The sequence below is a fragment of the Eptatretus burgeri genome, chromosome 3, assembly GCF_056783735.1.
Source record: "Eptatretus burgeri isolate ZD-2024b chromosome 3, Ebu_testis_v1, whole genome shotgun sequence".
NCBI lineage: Eukaryota > Metazoa > Chordata > Myxini > Myxiniformes > Myxinidae > Eptatretus > Eptatretus burgeri.
The window spans coordinates 89,746,017-89,767,659 of record NC_140963.1 but is presented as its reverse complement, the minus strand read 5'-3'; the positions used below and the strand labels follow the sequence as shown (position 1 = coordinate 89,767,659).

Genomic DNA, 21,643 nt, shown 5'->3' with positions numbered 1-21,643 from the left:
TTATGTCGATAAGTGTGTGTTCAGGTTAAATTTCCCCACCGATGTCTAACGGGATTTATTCGTGTGATGGGCTGTGAACCTTTGAGGTCGTGTTATTCTTTCCTTTCGTTATTTTAAACAACATCTGCTCACCACGTTCGCCACAACAGCCAACATCTACTCACCACCTTCACCACAACCGCCAACATCTCACCACCTTCGCCACAACCACCAACATCTCCTCACCACCATCGCCACAACCGCCAACATCTCCTCGCCATCATCTCCACAAACACCGCCATCTTTTCCCCAACGAACAACATCAACAAATGAACAACGTCTCCTCAGCTTCATCTCCATAAACGCCACCATCTTTCCGCTGGCAACGGCATCCACGAATGAACGGCATCTCCGCCGACAAACACGAGGACTCCCTAGTTGGAGCAAAAGCCGGGGATTTCTACCACATCCACGTTCCACGGCAAGATCGTATCAAAATGACAAAAGGGGCGGATCCAGGGGGGGTGAAAGGTCGGAGGTGTAAGACCAAACACCCCCCCCCCCTCCCGAACCCGATAAAAGGCTGAAACGAGACGCCGAGCGGGTGAGTCAGTTGAGTTGGGGGTGAGTATGGAGCTCTGGAGAGTGGAGTTGAGTGGAGGTTGGGTACGGAGTTGAGTCAGCAGTCTGGAGTCTGCAGTTCGGAGTTTGGAGCCTGGAGTCCAGCCAAGCCTGCAGTGCCGTGCAGAGTCGTGGGTCGGTGGAGGCAGCCGGAAAGAAGTCGCCATAACGGTCCGAAGTGATTGGGCCCCGGGACGGTCCGAGCGGCGCTGAGGAGTGAGCGGGCTCTTAAGAGAGCATCAACTCTAAAAGAGCAAGGCCCTGATCGACCAGGCCGCATAGCTAGGCCTGGACCAACCAAGTCGCCATTACACCAGCTACCGTGTTGATGACGAGACATCGAGGGTCGTCCAGCGAGTCACCACGAGGGTGGCAGGTAAACTGCACGGTCTCGCGGAGCTCCTTCGGTCTTCACAGCTCTGCGGAACATTAAAGGCCTACTGGCCCTGTTCTTGCTTTTCTTTCCTGGGGTTTTTGCATGGAAGTCTGTGGAGCCTTGTCCGCTAAGTAGAATTGTTAAGTGCATGTATGTAATAGATAGACAACGGCTGTAGGTCTTTTTGCTCGTGTCTTGTCCCTTACCCCCATTCATTGCCTTGCTTTTATACGTGCCTGCATTATAAATAAATGTCCCCATTGTTTGAATATTCACCTGCTCGTTGTGTCCCTTCCTCCATTGAGCTGCCATAATTGCGTTCGGAATAATAGCTGGTTATAAATAGCGATAAGATAATCGGATCCGCCAGGGCTTGGCGATAATAAACCGCTCGGCAATCGCAAACGGAGCGAGCTGCTGAAAGCGGCTCGTGTCCGTACGGGTCCCGTCGAGGTGTAAATCCCCGGCATTTCTGTCTGCGCGAATAATTAGGTAAATCGACAATTCGGCGATTGGACCCTGTCGCGCGTGGACAGAAGAGTTGGCTGATTTATGGTTTGGTAAAAAACGCACCCGGAGCTGGATTTCGGCGTTGATCCGAAAGCTGCGACTGGATTTCCGCGGTCGGTGGGCGCGCGGCCGCAATTAGTTTAAAGCGGTCGTCCGCACGCCGGGTGGCGGAGATCCACAACAGTGTAATGATGTTGCAATACAACTTCAATGTTTTGATAATGGCACCGGTGGAACAGCGGTGCTCCGCTGGCCCCAGACCTTCGGGTCGAGGGCTCCATCAAGCTGGAAGCTGAAGGGAGTCATGCACTGCGATGTTCGTTTCTCTGTCGTGAAAAGAAAAGGGTAAAAACAAAAACTCCATTTTATGAACGTTGTGATAAAGTTGAAAAATAACGTCATGCTTCAATGTTGTGACAACGTTGAAATCTGACGTCATGGGTGTTGCAAATGCAACTTCCCACTGACCCAATTCTGACGTCAGGATAGAACCGACAAACGACGTTGCAACAACGTTGTGTGCCTGCTGGGAGGTTGGTGTGTAAGGGTGGTGTGTAAGGGTGGTGTGTAAGGGTGGTGTATAAGGGTGGTGTATAAAGGTAATGTTTCGGGTGGTGTATAAAGGTGGTTTATATGGTTGTGTGTAAAGGTGGTGTACAGGGTGGTGTATTAGGTTGGTGTGTAAGAGTGGTGTACAAGGGTGGTGTGTAGGGTGGTGTATAAAGTTGGTTTATATGGTTGTGTGTAAAGGTGGTGTACAGGGTGGTGTATTAGGTTGGTGTGTAAGAGTGGTGTACAACGGTGGTGTGTAGGGTGGTGTATAAAGGTGGTTTATATGGTTGTGTGTAAAGGTGGTGTACAGGGTGGTGTATTAGGTTGGTGTGTAAGAGTGGTGTACAAGGGTGGTGTGTAGGGTGGTGTATTTGGGTTCCATAAAGGTGGATTATATGGTTGTGTGTAAAGGTGGTGTCCAGAGTGATGTTTAGGGTGGTGTATAAAGGTAATGTTTCGGGTGGTGTATAAAGGTGGTTTATATGGTTGTGTGTAAAGGTGGTTTATATGGTGGTGTATTAGGTTGGTGTGTAAGAGTGGTGTACAAGGGTGGTGTGTAGGGTGGTGTATTTGGGTTCCATAAAGGTGGATTATATGGTTGTGTGTAAAGGTGGTGTACAGAGTGGTGTTTAGGGTGGTGTATAAAGGTAATGCTTAGGGTGGTGTATAAAGGTGGTTTATAAGGGAAGTGTATAAAGGTGGTGCATAGGGCGGTGTATAAAGGTGGTTTATATGGGTTGTGTATAAAGGTGGTGTACAGGGTGGTGTATAAAGGTGGTTTATATGGGTCGTGTATAATGGTGGTGTATAGGGCGGTGTATAAAGGTGGTTTATAAGGGAAGTGTATAAAGGTGGTGTATAGGGCGGTGTATAAAGGTGGTTTATATGGGTCGTGTATAATGGTGATGTATAGGGCGGTGTATAAAGGTGGTTTATAAGGGAAGTGCATAAAGGTGGTGCATAGGGCGGTGTATAAAGGTGGTTTATATGGGTGGTGTATAAAGGTGCTGTGCAGGGTGGTGTATAAAGGTGGTTTATATGGGTCGTGTATAATGGTGGTGTATAGGGCGGTGTATAAAGGTGGTTTATAAGGGAAGTGTATAAAGGTGGTGCATAGGGCGGTGTATAAAGGTGGTGTATAGGGCGGTGTATAAAGGTGGTGTATAGGGCGGTGTATAAAGGTGGTGTATAGGGCGGTGTATAAAGGTGGTTTATATGGGTGGTGTATAAAGGTGGTGTACAGGGTGGTGTATAAAGGTGGTTTATATGGGTCGTGTATAATGGTGGTGTATAGGGCGGTGTGTAAAGGTGGTTTATAAGGGAAGTGTATAAAGGTGGTGTATAGGGCGGTGTATAAAGGTGGTTTATATGGGTTGTGTATAAAGGTGGTGTACAGGGTGGTGTATAAAGGTGGTTTATATGGGTCGTGTATAATGGTGGTGTATAGGGCGGTGTGTAAAGGTGGTTTATAAGGGAAGTGTATAAAGGTGGTGTATAGGGCGGTGTATAAAGGTGGTTTATATGGGTCGTGTATAATGGTGATGTATAGGGCGGTGTATAAAGGTGGTTTATAAGGGAAGTGCATAAAGGTGGTGCATAGGGCGGTGTATAAAGGTGGTTTATATGGGTGGTGTATAAAGGTGGTGTGCAGGGTGGTGTATAAAGGTGGTTTATATGGGTCGTGTATAATGGTGGTGTATAGGGCGGTGTATAAAGGTGGTTTATAAGGGAAGTGTATAAAGGTGGTGCATAGGGCGGTGTATAAAGGTCGTGTATAGGGCGGTGTATAAAGGTGGTGTATAGGGCGGTGTATAAGGGTGGTGTATAGGGCGGTGTATAAAGGTGGTTTATATGGGTGGTGTATAAAGGTGGTGTACAGGGTGGTGTATAAAGGTGGTTTATATGGGTCGTGTATAATGGTGGTGTATAGGGCGGTGTGTAAAGGTGGTTTATAAGGGAAGTGTATAAAGGTGGTGTATAGGGCGGTGTATAAAGGTGGTTTATATGGGTCGTGTATAATGGTGGTGTATAGGGCGGTGTGTAAAGGTGGTTTATATGGCTCGTGTATAATGGTGGTGTATAGGGCGGTGTGAAAAGGTGGTTTATATGGGTCGTCTATAAAGGTGGTGTATAGGGCGGTGTATAAAGGTGGTTTATATGGGTCGTGTATAATGGTGGTGTATAGGGCGGTGTATAAAGGTGGTTTATATGGGTCGTGTATAATGGTGGTGTATAGGGCGGTGTATAAAGGTGGTTTATATGGGTCGTGTATAATGGTGGTGTATAGGGCGGTGTATAAAGGTGGTTTACATGGGTCGTGTATAAAGGTGGTGTATAAGGCGGTGTGTAAAGGTGGTTTATATAGGTCGTGTATAATGGTGGTGTATCGGGCGGTGTGTAAAGGTGGTTTATATAGGTCGTGTATAATGGTGGTGTATAGGGCGGTGTGTAAAGGTGGTTTATAAGGGAAGTGTATAAAGGTGGTGCATCGGGCGGTGTGTAAAGGTGGTTTATAAGGGAAGTGTATTAAGGTGGTACATAGGGCGGTGTATAAAGGTGGTTTATATGGGTGGTGTATAAAGGTGGTTTATATGGGTGGTGTATAAAGGTGGTTTACATGGGTCGTGTATAATGGTGGTGTATAGGGCGGTGTATTAAGGTGGTTTATAAGGGAAGTGTATAAAGGTTGCATCGGGCGGTGTGTAAAGGTGGTTTATAAGGGAAGTGTATAAAGGTGGTGCATAGGGCGGTGTATTAAGGTGGTTTATAAGGGAAGTGTATAAAGGTTGCATCGGGCGGTGTGCTAAGGTGGTTTTCAGGGAAGTGTATAAAGGTGGTGCATAGGGCGGTGTATAAAGGTGGTTTATATGGGTGGTGTATAAAGGTGGTGTACAGGGCGGTGTATAAAGGTGGTTTCTATAGGTCGTGTATAGGGCGGTGTGTAAAGGTGGTTTATATGGGTCGTGTATAAAGGTGGTGTATAGGGCGGTGTATAAAGGTGGTTTATATAGGTCGTGTATAGGGCGGTGTGTAAAGGTGGTTTATATGGGTCGTGTATAAAGGTGGTGCATAGGGCGGTGTATAAAAGTGGTTTATATGGGTGGTGTATAAAGGTGGTGCATAGGGCGGTGTATAAAGGTGGTTTATATGGGTCGTGTATAAAGGTGGTGTACAGGGCGGTGTGTAAAGGTGGTTTATATGGGTCGTGTATAATGGTGGTGTATAGGCCGGTGTGTAAAGGTGGTTTCTATGGGTGGTGTACAGGGTGGTGTATAAAGGTGGTTTATATGGGTCGTGTATAAAGGTGGTGTATAGGGCGGTGTATAAAGGTGGTGTATAGGGCGGTGTATAAAGGTGGTTTATATGGGTCGTGTATAATGGTGGTGTATAGGGCGGTGTGTAAAGGTGGTTTATATGGGTCGTGTATAATGGTGGTGTATAGGGCGGTGTATAAAGGTGGTTTATATGGGTCGTGTATAATGGTGGTGTACAGGGCGGTGTGTAAAGGTGGTTTATATTGGTCGTGTATAATGGTGGTGCATAGGGCGGTGTATAAAGGTGGTTTATATGGGTCGTGTATAAGGGCGGTGAAGGGGGTGGTGTAAAAGACTGCTTCCGTGGGTAAACTTCCAGATTTTTTTTTACGATCTTTAAATCATAATTTTATTAATAATGACGTACTGTATATACACCTGAACACTGCGGCGTTTCGTGTCCAATGAACTCTCATTTTTCGGTTGTCGAGCGCTCGCCAAGTGGCTTGAGCACTCAAGTAAGCACTCCAACGAAAGGGTTGATAAAGAACGTCTGGCTTGGCAAGCGATAGCAAGCTGATTGGTAATGGGATAACACTTCTCTCTTTCGAGTGCAGCCTTGTGGCTGCCGGATGCATCATTGGCTAGGGACGCGGCTGTGCCGCTGATGCAGTGTCCCTATTACCAGTGCACTGGTACTCATTTTTCTGACCTCCTCAGGATGACAGGCTGAGTCAACCCCACCTGGTATTAATTTATCGCAAAAACAGGACTCGAACTCAGTACTCAAGTATCCCAAATCAGCCACCCTCACTGCGAAGCCAACAACCAGGCTTGGACACCCCCACCGAACACGAAGGGAATACAGAAAGTACTTCCAAAAATCGTGGTGTATAGCCATAGTTCTATACAACGAGGCTGGCTGACTTCCATCCACTTCCACGTTTCGTTTTATTCTATAAAAACAAATTTAAACGTTGCATCGAAACGTTGAGTTGTATTCACCTTGTAGTAGTTACTGAAAGTCAGAGTAAAACTTAACGATACAAAAGATAGAATTGGTGACGAATTAATCGAAACGTCCACATCGTGTCGGACCGGTGAGTGGCAGTTCGGGCGGCGCGTTGATTTTGCCGACATTGGTTTACGCTTAATTTAGCAATTCGAGATTCCTCATAAATCAAAGCAGCGCAATACTAATAAATAAATAAAGTCGCGTATTTCAAATCTCGATCACTCCATATTTACTGAAGTTCAACTGTTAACGTACGAAGGTTTCGGGATTCTCATTGTGAGCCGCACGAAGTCCAGTTGGTTTGTGTAGAAGTGTCACGTGAACAGAAAACATTCCCTCACAACTCACAAGGAACTTCAACACAACAGGTCGTTCGGCCCATCGAAACCCGCGTTGGTGATTGCCAACCTATGGCTGCTTAACCGTGCTTGATCGTTTTAAATGCTGAACATCGATGAAGTCTGGTCCGACTCGGCCGGGGGGGGGGGGGGTTGACTCGGATCGGACACTGAGCATTAAAACACCGAGTCTGGTGAAATATCACCACACGTCACTACTGGACTGTAAGAACCCAGCTGGCTCATTAACGACCGTCGGAGTGGGATCATGTTTGCCCTGACTCGGTCCGTTTGACGTGTGATTCCAGTCCTCCTCGATGTGCTTTATTTTATGCTTCCTTCACACAGCGATGGTGGACGTGCCGAGGAGTGAGTGGAATATTTTGAGCTGTGCCGAGCAGCCATGCACATGCATATACGTGCTCCTCCGTGCGCACTTTCATCGCAGACAACACAGGTTGTGACGTACCTGTGACGACGCAGCCGTTTGTTTTTCACTCCAAATATGACGGACAGCTTGCCTGATGTTTTGGTCTTGATTTTAGAGTTTGTCATGGTGTGCACTGGAAAGGCAATGGCGAACCACCCAGTGTTGTTACGAATGTGGAATCCATTTGCACACAGACAGACAGCAGTCCCCGGAGCTTAGTTATTTCGATGAGTATGTGTTTATAGTTAGAATCCCTCCTTCTGTCTGGTGGGAATTTTGTGTGTGCGCTGTGAGTTATTTTATAGTCATGTTTATTACATGTACAGCAACAACAACAACAACGGCATCGTCCCTGACTCAACCCGGTCACCATTGCCCACGTGTTTTTGGCTGAAGGCGTGGGCGGAGCCTCCATCGCCTCAGATCCGACTCTGCCCCAGAAAGGTGGGAGTTGCCCCGCCTACCGTGGGGCTCCAATGAGGGACGGCCAGCGGATCGCGCAATGGAACCGTCCAATCAGGAGGCGAGTGGCGAGGAAAGAAACCGCTCCCACCTCAAGAGAGTAGAGCAGTGATCGTGGCGACTGCAGAGCGTCTGCCGTCTTGGTGGCGATTGGCTTCGTCTGCGGTCGTGGTGGCTGGGTCTCGGTCATCGCCTGCGGCCCTTTGTGGTAGCTTCTCGTGGTAGTGGCGGCCGAGCTGCCAGGGACGTGGGCCATGGACTCTGTGTCGTGGGTTCGAGTCCCACCGTGGTGGTTTGGAGTCTGTGTGTCCGCACGAGGCGGGAAGGTATCCCGGCCCGGCTCCACCGAATAAAGACCCACGGGTTCCAGTTTCGTGTGTGTGCGTGCGTGCGTGCAGGCCCCGTCTGTAAGTGGAATCGTTAAGCGCCTTGTTCATTGTACATTACATTTCTTTATTCATGATAACTCTGCTCTGTTTCCCTTCCCGATTATTGCCTATTGTAAAATAAACCCCCGTGTTAAATGTTCCAGTTCGTTGTTCGTGTTTTCTTTCATTGACCCAGTACCGTGCGGGTTTGAGAAATAGTAAAGCCGTTGGTGCCGTAAGTTGTCATTGGGACTGGCGTGGCTCTGGTAACTCCACTCAGTTACGCCGAATCCGAGTCGTTACCTGCGACTCAGATCAGACAGTCGGCTGAGGGTGTGGTTTCCCCGGTAGCTAGACCGTAGTTATTTAGGTATATTGGAGATCGAGACGATTAACCCTACGCCATGCAGTTGAAATATTGGCGTCCACGGTCCGCTGAGGGACCGTGACCTTTGGAGTTATCCAAGGGTCACGACCTAAATTCTGGGTGTTCGGTGGGAGACGGCTCTACTGCTCCACCTCATGGTTGTTTATCGCCACCGGACCTCGGCCCCCAACAGTATAACCCGTTCCAAGGAACTACTTCGGTAGCACCAATGCTATCCAAAGAGTAGGGATGATGTCATCTTCAATGGTGTGTAAGTAATAAAATAAGTAAACAAGAAAGAGCAATCGGAGATTGCAGACCCTCACCAGGACTTCTTTTGAGTGGTGTATTTTTTTTTATAGGTTTTAGGGTAATTCCAATATGCCAAACCATGTGACCTATGATATATTGTTGTGGGCCAGGGTTCGGTGGCAATAAACGACCATGAGGTAGAGCAGTGGAGTCGTCTCCCACCGAGCACCCGGAATTTAGGTCGCGACTCTTGGATAAGTCTGAGAGTTCACGGGTCCCTTAGTGGACCGTGGTCACCAATATTTTGACGGCGTGGGGTAGGGTTAATTGCCTAATTTCAATATACCTAAATACCCACGTCGTCCAACTACCGGGGAAAACCACACCCTCGACCGACTTTGTCCGAAACGAGTCGCTATCACTGACTCGGATCCGGCGTAACCGAGCAGAAGTTACCAAAGCCGCGCCGGACCAAATGAACAATTATCGGCATGAATGGCCTGACTAATTCTCAATACATACCATGCTTGGCCTATGGAGGAAAGCACAGAAAACTAGAACGGGAACTCATAGAGCGCATCCCTTCGCCGCCACTACTTTTTTTGTTCTTGGTATGAGTGTGGGGAACTGGTTTCATATGAATGGTCTTATGACACAAACCACATATCTATAATGTCATGACCCCCCCCGACTTTCGGGGGCTACGGACTAAACAACAATCAACTCGCGTCGTTTTGGCGAGTCTTCACTCGCAAGCTTGGTGAATACAACGTTTCAACAAGAGAAGGTAATCTTGTTTGATGCTGGTTTCATGCAAATCGAATCAGAATTGACTGAGTTATGCCGCAAACCGCATATTTTTCAAGGGCGTGACCCCCCCCCCTGACATTTTACCCCAACCGGTGACATGTGTTATGACGTCATTGTGTCACAAGATTGGGCATTAAATTCTGAACATTTTGGTGCTGGGTTCATGTAAAGCGGACAATAATTGACCGCGTTATGACAAAAACCGCATATTTTTCAAGGTCGTGACCCCCCTGACCTTTGACCCCTAACCGGTAACAAGAGTATGGGCGTCATTGTGTCATATTGCATATCACAAGATGAGATGTTGAATTCTGAACATTTTGGCGTTAGTTGCATGCAAATTGAATAAAAATTGACCGTGTTATCGTAAAAAGACGATTTTGAGCTTTTCGTGACCTTGACCTTGACCTTGACCTTTGACCTGAACGATCCCAAAATCTAATCAAATGCTTCCTGGCTAATAACCAATCATCCCACCTAATTTCATGCAATTCGGTTTAATACTTTTTGAGTTATGCGAATCACAAGATTACAAATAAATAAATACACACCTACTAAAACATAACCTTTCGCAGAATGCGAAGGTAACGAGCTGGGACATTTAACAGGGGTTTATTTTACAAAGAATAATCGGGGAGGGGAACACAGAGCAGAGTTATCACGAATAAAAGGCAGGCAATGTACAATGAGCAAAAGCACTTGACAATCCTACCAAAAGATGGGGCCCACGGACACACACACACACACACACACACACACACACACACACACACACACACACACACACACACACACACACACACACACACACACACACACACACACACACACACACACACACACACACACATACACACATATACACACACAGAAATGGACCCATGGGTCTTTTGTCGGTGGGGCCGTGCCGGGGTACCTGTTCCGCCTCGTGCGGTCACACCAACCCGAACCACCACAGTGGGACTTGAACCCACGGCCCACGACCCTGGCTGCTCGGTCACCAGACTTGCCCTCCAAAGGACCGCAGACTACTCCAACCATGACCGTCTGCAGAGCCCTCGTCGGCAACCACTCGGCCACGATGACAGACCGCTCGGCAATCGCCACGATGACAGACCGCTCGGCAATCTCCACGATCTACTCTCTGCCGAAAACTGGTCCTCACAACTACTCTACCCTTCTGAGGTGGGAGGGGTGTCTTCTCCTCACCACTCGCCTCTTGATTTGACGAAGGATTGTCGGACGACTCGTGGTCACCTCCTGATTGGCTGGGGCGTGCGTGTCATGCTCGCCCTTCACTCATTCGCTGGAGGAAACGTCCATGCCGTGCCTTGGGGCAGAGCCTCGATCTGAGGCGATGGAGGCTCCACCTATGCCTTCAGCCAAAATCTCGTGGGCAATGGCGACCGGGTCGAGTGCGGGACTGTGGCGTTGTTGTAGTGGATGTAGTAGTAGTTGTTGTTGTAGTTGTAAAAACCTAACTAAAAAATAACTCGGCGCACACACGAAATTCCCATTTGACAGAAGGGGATGGATTCCAACTGTACACATACTTGTTGAAATAACTAAGCTTAGTTACTGCTGTCTGTCTGTGTGCAAAAGGCTTTCAAATTCGTAACAATATGTGTAAGAACCTTTTGTTCCTCATGGACAGTCAGTCATATGTGTAAATGTTCGCCTCGATTTGTTCAGCCACTTGAGAAGAAGGTTTTTGAAGCTTTAAAAAAGGGCTGCCACACCACATGACTTATGACATCATAGTTACCATTAAAATATTCTACATGAGTAGTCGCACCAATGGTGAAAATTTTGTCTCAATCCGACAAGTGGTTCAGAGAAAAACACAAAAGTTCTGTGCGGACAAACAAACAGACAGACAAATGAAAAATCGTGCTTAGCACGACACTTGACGAATTAGTTGACCTTTCCATGTGGTGATCCAAGCTGTAATGTCATGGAATGTTGGTGTTTATTTGTTCGTACATTAATAAAATGACGCGCGTCACAAATAACAATTATCAGGCGCGCGTTGTCATGGTAATGGCAGCAGATTGAAAATTTTCACAACTCATTTAAAGTCACCATGTGACATTCAACAACTTATCATTGGTGCTTGTTGCCTTCATTCTGATCGTAGATAATATTTGAAAATACCGAGGATCATTGCTTTTCAACCAGCTTTAAGATCCCGTTATCAGGTTTGAAATATGTTTTAAAACAAAAATGTATATTTTATATGTGTTTTTCATGTTTTGGGTGACCCTGACCTTGACCTTGGGTCAATTTCGATCAACTTTGTACACATGTTAGTATTACATGGATAAATAGACAGTATAATTTTCAATTTAATAACCGCAAAACTCTTTGAGAAATAGCCATGTGTAATTCACAAAATTACCCATTGGTTTATAATGGGCGATAATATAAAGTGATGCAGAATCCAGATCCTGATATTGAACATCACCAAAAGTCACATATCTTTTTGCACTGTGGATTTCCATCAGCTGTTAAAATTTCATCCATATCGGTTAAGAATTGTGACCTGTAGAACGAATAGAATTTTTTTAAATCACGCCAATAGCTAAAAACTTTGACGTCATACACTTGCGAAAACTGTGCATAATTTGTACTAACATGCATTTTAAAACATTTAGATATTCCATTGAAGTTTGTTTTGGCATCAACAGAAAGTCGCTACGACTTCCGGTTACTGAGTTATGTTCAAAAGCTTGTTTTCACCTTTTTTTGGACGTACCGTCGTGACATTAAGTGTGATTATGACGTGATTTGATCCCAGACTATTTCAGCAAGATTGGCTATCACGTGTTAAAATTTGAGAACGATTGCTTCAGTAGTTTCGGCTGCACACGAGCGTAAATATTTTTTTTAAATGACGTCAATAGGCAAAACATTGACGTCATACGCTTGCGAAAACTATGCGTAATTTGTAATAAGATGCATTTAGTAATCATTTAGATATTTGAATGAAGTTTAATTTGGCGTCAACCGGAAGTCGCTACGACTTCTGGTCACCGAGTTATGTCCAGAAATGTGTTTTCACGTTGTGTGACGTCACGTCGTGACGTTTAGTCCGACTTAGACGCGGACCGTCTCAGGTGGGTTGCCTATCAGGTGTAAAAATTTAAGAACGGCTGGTCCAGCTGTTTGGGCTGTAGACGACCGGACAAACAAACAAACAAGTAGTCATAGACTGGTACTTACGAAATCGTCAACTTGACCTCTGACCTTGTCTAATAAAAGCTGTCTCTGGAGAAGGGAGCGCCGCAAACCAGAAGTTTCTACGATGATTCTGTACCAAACCTCTCATAAAACGTCCCATTTTTTTATTTTTATTTTTTACCAGAATTTCGACAACCGAGTGTTAAGCATACTTCACCGTTACCAAAATTGAAGACAGGATTGAAATTGACTTAAAAAAAATACCCCCAAGAGGGAGTGCCGGTCATCTCTGCCAGAGGTCGAAAGTAACCCTGTGCCAGACTGGAATAGGGGCAGTTCATAAAGTACATACGCTCTACTTCCGGGTTTCAAAACCACCCACCCCCCTCTGTATGCAGGCGAGTGACCACCCACCCACCCTCATACATCGCTAATCGCTTGCAAAGCCAGCAGTTCCTTATGAACCGATGTTTGTAAGCCATGACGATGCAGTCCCGAGCGGTGTAATTTACCTTTTTCTTTTAATATCACAGCACGTCATTTATGAAAATAAAAATACAAATTGACATTCAAGACAATGTTAATGTCATAAATGAAAGTAAGTGTGCATATAAACTTGTGTTCCATTGTTTTAGTTAAATCTGACAAAAGCTTCAAATGTAATATTTATCTCAGAGAGTTCCGGTTCTTAAGTTAATACTTTTATTTTTGTATGTACTTTATGAATGGCCAAGACGGGGAATCAGAGCGAAGTTTGAAGGGCTATAAAATCGGAACGAGAGCAAATTTCAAAAAATGGCTCGTGTTCTAGATAATAGTCCATAGTATCTGAATCACTAATTACATTTGATCTCTCTTGATAAATGAGGGAGGAGATACGATTTGAAATCGACCATTTTCGCAACTTTGACAGCCTCGTGACGTTGACCTCGACCTTGGACGACCTTGAAAGTTATATCGTTGTGCATGTCTCATAGACCTCTATCCATTCCACTATTGGTTATTTGTCTCCACTCGGTTTGATTGTGGACGTACGGACGGACGGACAGACTTCAAGATGGGTTATTAGGTCATCTCTACTGAGATGATAGAGATGACCTAACGAGCGCGTAATGCCGTATGTTCCAATCCCCCTCATTAGCATAATCTTCAGTTCAGCCTCAGATACGACACCCGACATAAATCTCATAAAACATCCGATTTTTACCAGGATTTCGATAACCGAGTGTAAAGCATATTAAACCGTTACCAAAAGTGAAAACAGAATTGCGATCCAAGTTAAAACGAACTTGTAACGTCGACCAAAGCAAAAATCTCCATTTCTCGACGCAATTATTTAATATTATTTTATCAAAGTCACAAAACCGTAATATTCAGCCATCCACCAACAATCTTTACATAATCCGACGGATTAGTGAGTCAGGCATGTGACGATAACCTTTATTGGGATTAAAAAAATGACTTTTAAACACCATCTTTATGGAAAACACCATCAGTGCGCACACGCAAAACCTTGACGTGACTCGACGCCGCATCTGCTCAAGTGCGCTGCACCACGTGACAACCCGTGACTCGGCGAGTGAAATATTTTTTTTATACAATCTTAAAACGTCTCCAAAACATCCGATTTTTACCAGAATTTTGATAACCGAGTGTTAAGCATCCTAAGCGATCGTAAAAACCGAAGACAAAATTAAAATTGAAGTTAAAACGAACTTGTAACGTCGACCGAAGCAAAAATACTCCATTTCTCCACATGAATTCACGGAATTATGTTTGACCTCACTGTGACCTTGACCTTTGACCGATTTTGACCAAAATCTAATCAGCGCTTGCCATCACCCTCCTGAATCAGCGGTGTAATTCGACATTGGTAGCTTCTTCCATTCTCGAGTTATCGTGCCTACAAACAAACAAACACACACACAAACAAACACAAACAGAGGACGGAAGTCATCAATATACTTATGAAATCTTTAGATTTCGTAAGTAACAAGCAGTCATAGACTGGTACTTATGAAATCGTCAACTTGACCTCTGACTTTGTGTAATAAAAGCTGTCTCGGGAGAAGGTAGCGACGCAAACCAGAAGTTTCTCAGATGATTCTGTACCAAACCATTAAAAATCAAATGTTTGACCTCACTGTGACCTTGACCTTTGACCGATTTTGACCAAAATATAAGCGCGAGCAATCACCCTCCTGAATCACGTGGTGTAATTTGACATTGGTAGCTTCTTTCGTTCTCGAGTTATAACTTTTTTTTGGATGTTTGACCTCACTGTGACCTTGACCTTTGACCGATTTTGACCAAAATCTAATCAGCGCTAGCCATCACCCTCCTGAATCACGTGGTTTAATTTGATATTGGTAGCTTCTTCCGTTCTCGAGTTATCGTGCCTACAAACAAACACACAAACAAGCAGTCATAGACTGGTACTTACGAAATCGTCAACTTGACCTCTGACCTTGTCTAATAAAAGCTGTCTCTGGAGAAGGTAGCGACGCAAACTAGAAGTTTCTACGATGGTTCTGTACCAAACCATCAAAAATTGAATGTTTGACCTCACTGTAACGTTGACCTTTGACCGATTTTGATCAAAATCTAATCAGCGCTCGCCATCACCCTCCTGAATCACGTGGTGTAATTTGACATTGGTAGCTTCTTCCGTTCTCGAGTTATCATGCCTACAAACAAACAAACACACACACAAACAAACACACAAACAAATGACGGAAGTCATCAATATACTTACGAAATCTTTAGATTAGAAATCTTTAGATTTCGTAAGTCACAAACCGAACAGACCAACATACTTGACAAAATCGAAGATTTCGCCAAGTAACAAATGGACCCAAATGCAATTCCCTCTCCTCTGGTGAGAGTCATCATGATACAAAATCTTTAATGTCTACGAGGAGATTGAAATGACAAAAAATATCTGCACCCAGGATGGAGTATGTGGTGTCTGCAATAATAAACACCCACGGAAATGAGCCACGTAAACTCAAATCAAGCTGGAGGAGATGTTCTCCAAAAGGAGCAAGAGCACTGTTGTTAGCAGCATGTCATGAATATTCCTGTCAATTTTTCTGTTCACGGCATGACGGCGGCATAATGCTGACCTCTACCCCTTTATCCACAAGAAAACGAAGTCCACTAGTACGATCCACGAGGAAGAGAAGGCAACTAACGTATGTCTCAAGTGAACACGTCGCCAATAGTTGTGGGTATGTGCGATATGTTATCAAACTTGGACACAGCACAGGATATATGAGGAATTGCAATCTACACCAAAGCTGAGCTCCATGCAGTGGATATGTAACTCATTTCAGACTACCAAGAAGCTGTTTGGTGTGCGATCATGTTTGAGGCAGATAGGAGCATACTCATAGGCTACCTATACCAGAGCCCGTCGAGCGGCAGAAGGAATTTGGAGTTGCTCTGTGAGTTACTTCATAATGTAAGTTTAAAAGGTGACACACATCCTCATAGTAGAAGATTTGAACTATCTGGAAATTGACTGGCAAAGTTGGCATACGATGACTCAACCAGAGCACCCAGCACACAAGTTCTTAAGACGCACAGCAAGATACATGTATGCACCAATGTGTAACAGAGCCTACGAGGTATCAAAATGGTCAACAGCCTAATGTGTTGGACCTTGTCGTACCAACACACCTGAAATCGCTAACTCGATTGATTACCTGCCACCAATGGGACGAAGTGATCACTGTTGCTTTGTATTGGAACTGAATGTTCCTGCTGTTGCTTCAACAAGTACATCACACAGTCCCCCCCCCCCTTCCCCCCATCTACTTTCTCAACAATCCTCTGGAAGAAGTCCTTTCATTCAAGCTTCTGGGTCTCACTATCTGCCATGATCTTTCCTGGGAAAGCCACATTTCCAACCTGGCCTCCAAAGCCAGTCGCCGACTGGGAATCCTCTGCTGTTCAAAGTCCTTCCTTGGCCCACCTGAGCTCCTGACCACATACGAAGCTTTCGTCTGCAACCTAACGGAGTACTACTCTCCCCTCTGGGCTGGTGCTCCTGCCTCTCTCCTTTTTCGGTTCACGCTGTGGAAACCAAGGCATTTAGGATCATTGGTATCTCCCGTGGTGAGGCTGAGCCTTGGCGTCTCTCACTGTCTCACCGCAGGCAGGTCGGTGGTCTTTCTGTCTTCTACCATCTCCTCTCCGGTCTCGCCCCCCTGCTGTCTCTGCGATATGTTCCCCTCATATTTCTGCAGGGCGCTCAAGGTCCGCCAGAATCCCCCTTCTGGTAAAACTACCAAAATCACGAATTACTGTTCACCAATGAAATTTGACCACAACCTTCATCACCTATGATGTACCTAAGTTTGTTCATGGCATCAAAAAATTCAAGGGTTAAGGAGGTCTGCGGGGGGTTTGAGTGACTGTTGCTCCTGATACAGGTGAGCTTCAGGACAGGAGGTCCTATTTTTGTTGTTGATGCCCAGATCTCTGTCCCACAGATGATCGTTGGAATAATACACTGATTGAAAACTTTCTTTTTCAAACATATTGGTGAGCTATACCTCTCTTGATGTCACTGAATTTTCCATATTGGCTCCATCCAAGTTTGAGTCGTCACCTCATTTCTTATTCTTCATTATTTTCCTTGAAGCTTAAGCTTTGCCATAGATATATGTATTCTTATACTTCTATTTGGTTTCCATTTATTATGGTTTCGCCATGAGGTGCAGGGGGTTCATTATTACTTTGGTTTTTGAGGGCTGGTTATGTGCAGTAAATTCAATAATCGAGGTGTGTGCATTTGCACTAAATGCGGATCATTTGTCTTTGTTGATTATTATCTCACCTGGAACATTGTTCCGGGGAGCTTATGGGATGGCGAGTCAGTCCATCCGTCTGCCCCTCCGCCCATAAACACTTGCAACTTCTTCTCTGAAACTACACATCCAATTTTGATTAAATTTGGCCACAGCCCTTCATCACCCAGTATGTACCAAGGTTTGTTCACAGCATTAAAAAAAATCTGCCCCAAAAGGGTCTTTGGGGGGGGGTTGCCCCCCAAAAGAGGTATTTGCTTTCTTCTCAGAAACCATCGACACAATTCCGATGAAACTTGATCCCAACCTTCATCACCTGTAATGCACCAAATTTGTTCATGGCATTAAAAACCAGAGTTGGTGTCAAAGCCACCCAATGCTCGCCTGTTTATACATTTATCGTTTTTAAGAGACTCGTCTAATAATTAATATTTTTTATAAAGCATTGCAGTGAAGTCTGATCCAAATAATTTTAAAGCAGTATATGTATTTGTATATTGTAATCAGTAACAGGAGCGCAAGTGAGCACAATATGCACCCGAACAAGAAGGTATATACAGAATTATGCTACCACATGGAAAACAGCATCCTGGTTGCCCAGGCAACCTCTTTAGATGACGAACGTATGTCGCGACACACCGTCTCCACAGTCTGTACCTATGTACCAAATATGAAACGTGAAAGTTGAAAACTTTGGGAGTTGAGTGCGGACAGGAACGGACAGACGGACGGACGGACGGACAACCGGTATCACATAATACGCATATATATATATATATATATATATATATATATATATATATATATATATATATATATATATATATATATATATATATATATATATATATATATATATTGGGTGTATAAAAAATAGTGTGGTTGATAAAAACATGACAAAGGAAAAAATAACTTGCACCAAAAACTTTAACATTTTCACGCTCACGCCGGGGGTATCGCTATAGCTCTCTGTTCCTCAAACAGGCGAGCTAAAAATCGGAGTCTACAGAGGCAGTTTCCTGGGGTGGGGTTCCCCCCTCCCAAAATATCTATTTGCTTTCTTTTCAGAAACGACACACAAAAATGATGAAACCTGACCACAACCTTCATCACCCATGCTGTACTAAAGTTTGTTCACGACATTAACAACATCGTTATCTAAAGGGGTCTATGGGGAGGGGGGGGTTGCCCCCCAAAAATATGTATTTGCTTCTTCTCCAAAACCAAAGACACAGTTTTGATGAAACTTGACCACAACCTTCATCATCCGTGATGTACCAAAGTTTGTTCACAGCATTAAAAAAGAAATCCAAAGGTACTTACATTCTTCTCCGTTAGATATTTTGTGGTCATCAATGCCTACTAGTGGTTCCCTGGTTTTCTTATCCAACCATTACCAGGTGATCACTCAGAGGTATTGCCCCTATTTTTAGCCCCTACTGTATGTTATGCACTAGAGGAAGGGGAATGTTGAAGGAAAGAAGGGTAATGGGGAGTGGTCAATTCAACATTTCTTCCCAATCCCCCTCCCCACCATTTTGAGTGTCTTGTCATTTCCAGGGGGGTTTAGCCCCCACCTGGATGGATGGCCAAACAGTTCTCCCTTGGAGGCTTACAGCCGAGACTGTCTGAGATTAATGCGTGCGCGGGAAAGAAATGGCGGTAAAGGACGGAGATACGTGGGTTGTACTCGACCCACAACAGATACACGGACACAAGCAAATGAGATAGAAGAAATAATAATTTAATAATAGTCATCAAATATGTACAATGACAACAATTCAAATTATAATAATGAAAGAAAAACGTGAGGTAAACTAAATCTAAATCTAATTGAAGCACCCCCGCGCAGACTTAAATATAGACAAGGGAATAGGATTACTTAATTACTTGATTTCCCTACTTAATTACATCGAGATGTCTCTTACACGTCCATGGGCCAAGCAATATCTATACGATCCTATCTTTCCGATGAAATTCCTCCATCTACCCCACAAACATAACAGTATTGTACCTCAGTAACTTCTAAATGTAGATATTGATCTAAACGGCTTTGTTTGAATGAGCATATATTTTTTCAAAATCCTCTTCCTCCCAAAGATGTACAAACCAGTGAATTTATTATAAAAATTAATAACATCTCTTTTTATTTACCAGCAGCTTCGCATTCAAATCATGAAGTACTGTTGCTTTCAGCCAGATTTGAACCATAGCCTCTGAAAAAACATTCCTTATCATGGCCCACAAGACCACACATCCAGCTGTGGGGAACCGCTTTAATTTTTAAGGTCTGATTTTGAAATTCCACTTCTGAAACACTGAATTATGTTATTGTGTGTGAATGTTTTCAACAGAGTTTACATTCTCACATGATTGTGACACGATTACCTGAGCTCATCAAGCACAATGGGCAGTAAGGAGATAAAGGTTTCCCTGAAGGCAGCTCGAGAATCAATCAAGAACAAGGATTTCAAGGAGGCTTTGAAACACTGCAAGGTACCAACAGCAAGAAACTCTGTTGTTTGTAAGAAGTTGTTTGTGTCCGAAACAATCAAAAGGTTTATGTCGATTCAAAAGTTGTTTAGTGATTGGAAAATATTATTGCTGATAAAAGTACTTTAATCATTGTACCTTTTTTATTTTTCTTATTTCTATTACTACTGGGCAGGCTGTCTTGCAGCTCGACAAAACGAACTACACAGCTTGGGTTTTTGTCGGGTTGGCAGCCGCTGAGACAGAGCAGCCACAGAAAGCGCATGAGGCATACAAGAAGGCATCTGAGATTGAACCTGGCCAGCTATTGGCTTGGCAGGTAGCTGTGACTGCAGTTTTCAATCCTTGCATGAATATGCTTAAGAGTTTGTTATGTCGAAGTTTCTTTTTTTTTTTGTTACTCCTACTTGCTATATCTCCTGCAGGGATTGGCTAACCTCTACGAGAAAGTAGACCAACCAAGTTTTCATGAAGCGCTTCCAGAGATCTATGAGAGATTGTTGTCTCTGCTATCACAAAGGTGCCTTGATAAGTTACAAGGTTGAAAGTTTTGATAATGATCAGGTCAAGTGGGTAATGATCATTTTTGAAGTTTGAGTTTATTTTTCATTTACTCATGTTTATGCATTGGGGCGAATTCCGCTTCCAATATGTGTTTTCAGTGGAGACCACAATAAATGGGCCGAAGTTTGCCGAAAGCTCGCAGAGCATCATCAGAAGCAAAATAAACATGATGAGGTGGGAAAAGCAAGTGCTGGGATCAGTGAATGTGTTACGTATTAGGTTGGAAAATACATTTTATCTGACAATGCAAGCACTGCTCTGTTGGAAGTCTGGTGATATGGGCGCATTTAACACGTGACCTGCACTTCCTGTTTCAGGCAGCAAAAATTTGGCAGCGTCTGGTAACTTGGAAGCGAGAGGAGGCTGGAATGAGCCCAGAGGAGCTGACAGAACTCATGCAGAAGCTGGTGGCATGCCTGTTAGCGGAGAAAGGAACTCCAAGTTCGGAAAACCAAGCTGTGGTACAGAGGGCAGGAATTAGGAACAGAGAATGAGTTGATCTTCATTTTGAGCACACTCTTGAATATGAAGCATATATCATGGGGTTTAACATGCTCATTACACAGTTGATACTTCCTTTTACTTTTTCTGCAGTTGGAAGAGGTTTTTGAGGAGCTTATCGAACTCGGTTCAAAAGTTGGGGCAGAGGAGCACGAGAAAACATTGACAGAGTACATCCACTTCCTTTCCAAAGTGGGTGGTTTGTGATTTGATTTTACCAAGTACTTGATGTTTCACTTTTTAAGAAATATAACATTCCACATATATCCAGAATTTAGGCCGCAATCAAAATGGAACATGGTCTTCCTCCAGCTGGTTTGCCACAACCATATGATGAAATCCCAAGCTGAAAACAAAAGCAGTGAACATGATTTAGAGATTTGTATTTCTCATTTAAATTGTTTTCGTTTAATTGTAATTAATAAAAAAATCTTCCTCCAAAGTAATGTAACATCGAATGCTTCGAACCTTTCGGTGCACTCATGCTAACAATAATGTCATTGTTTTATATGCCATCTTTATTGCCCTGCAAGCTTGCTTCTGGTTAAATTTTCTTTTTCTCCATTTTCCAGCAATTTTTTACATGACAACGCCATATATATATATATATATATACATATATATATATATATATATATATATATATATATATATATATATATATATACATATATATATATATATATATATATATATATATATATATATATATGTAATAATATTCATTTTCACGACTGTCAATTAAAATTTAATTATG

General features: G+C 43.9%; 1 protein-coding gene and 1 long non-coding RNA gene across 6 annotated transcripts in view; one reads left to right on the top strand and one right to left on the bottom strand.

Moving 5' to 3' along the window:
* The first annotated feature begins 6,251 nt into the window (after nt 1-6,251).
* Nucleotides 6,252-21,643, top strand: part of SKIC3 (SKI3 subunit of superkiller complex) — a 119,447-nt gene continuing 104,055 nt past the window's right edge. The window contains exons 1-8 of one of the 5 annotated variants that reach the window (XM_085874433.1): nt 6,375-6,392; nt 17,011-17,062; nt 19,683-19,824; nt 19,997-20,140; nt 20,247-20,341; nt 20,484-20,559; nt 20,703-20,846; nt 20,980-21,078. In XM_085874433.1, coding sequence (XP_085730559.1) covers nt 19,735-19,824; nt 19,997-20,140; nt 20,247-20,341; nt 20,484-20,559; nt 20,703-20,846; nt 20,980-21,078 — 648 coding nt within the window. In that variant the 5' untranslated portion in view covers nt 6,375-6,392; nt 17,011-17,062; nt 19,683-19,734. The other 4 variants (XM_085874432.1, XM_085874434.1, XM_085874436.1 and 1 more) reach the window with 4 other exon arrangements.
* Nucleotides 20,405-21,643, bottom strand: part of LOC147030414 (uncharacterized) — an 83,198-nt gene continuing 81,959 nt past the window's right edge. Inside the window, exon 2 of the long non-coding RNA XR_015056352.1 lies at nt 20,405-20,841. This is a non-coding gene — a long non-coding RNA (uncharacterized LOC147030414). The remainder of the gene's footprint in view (nt 20,842-21,643) is intronic.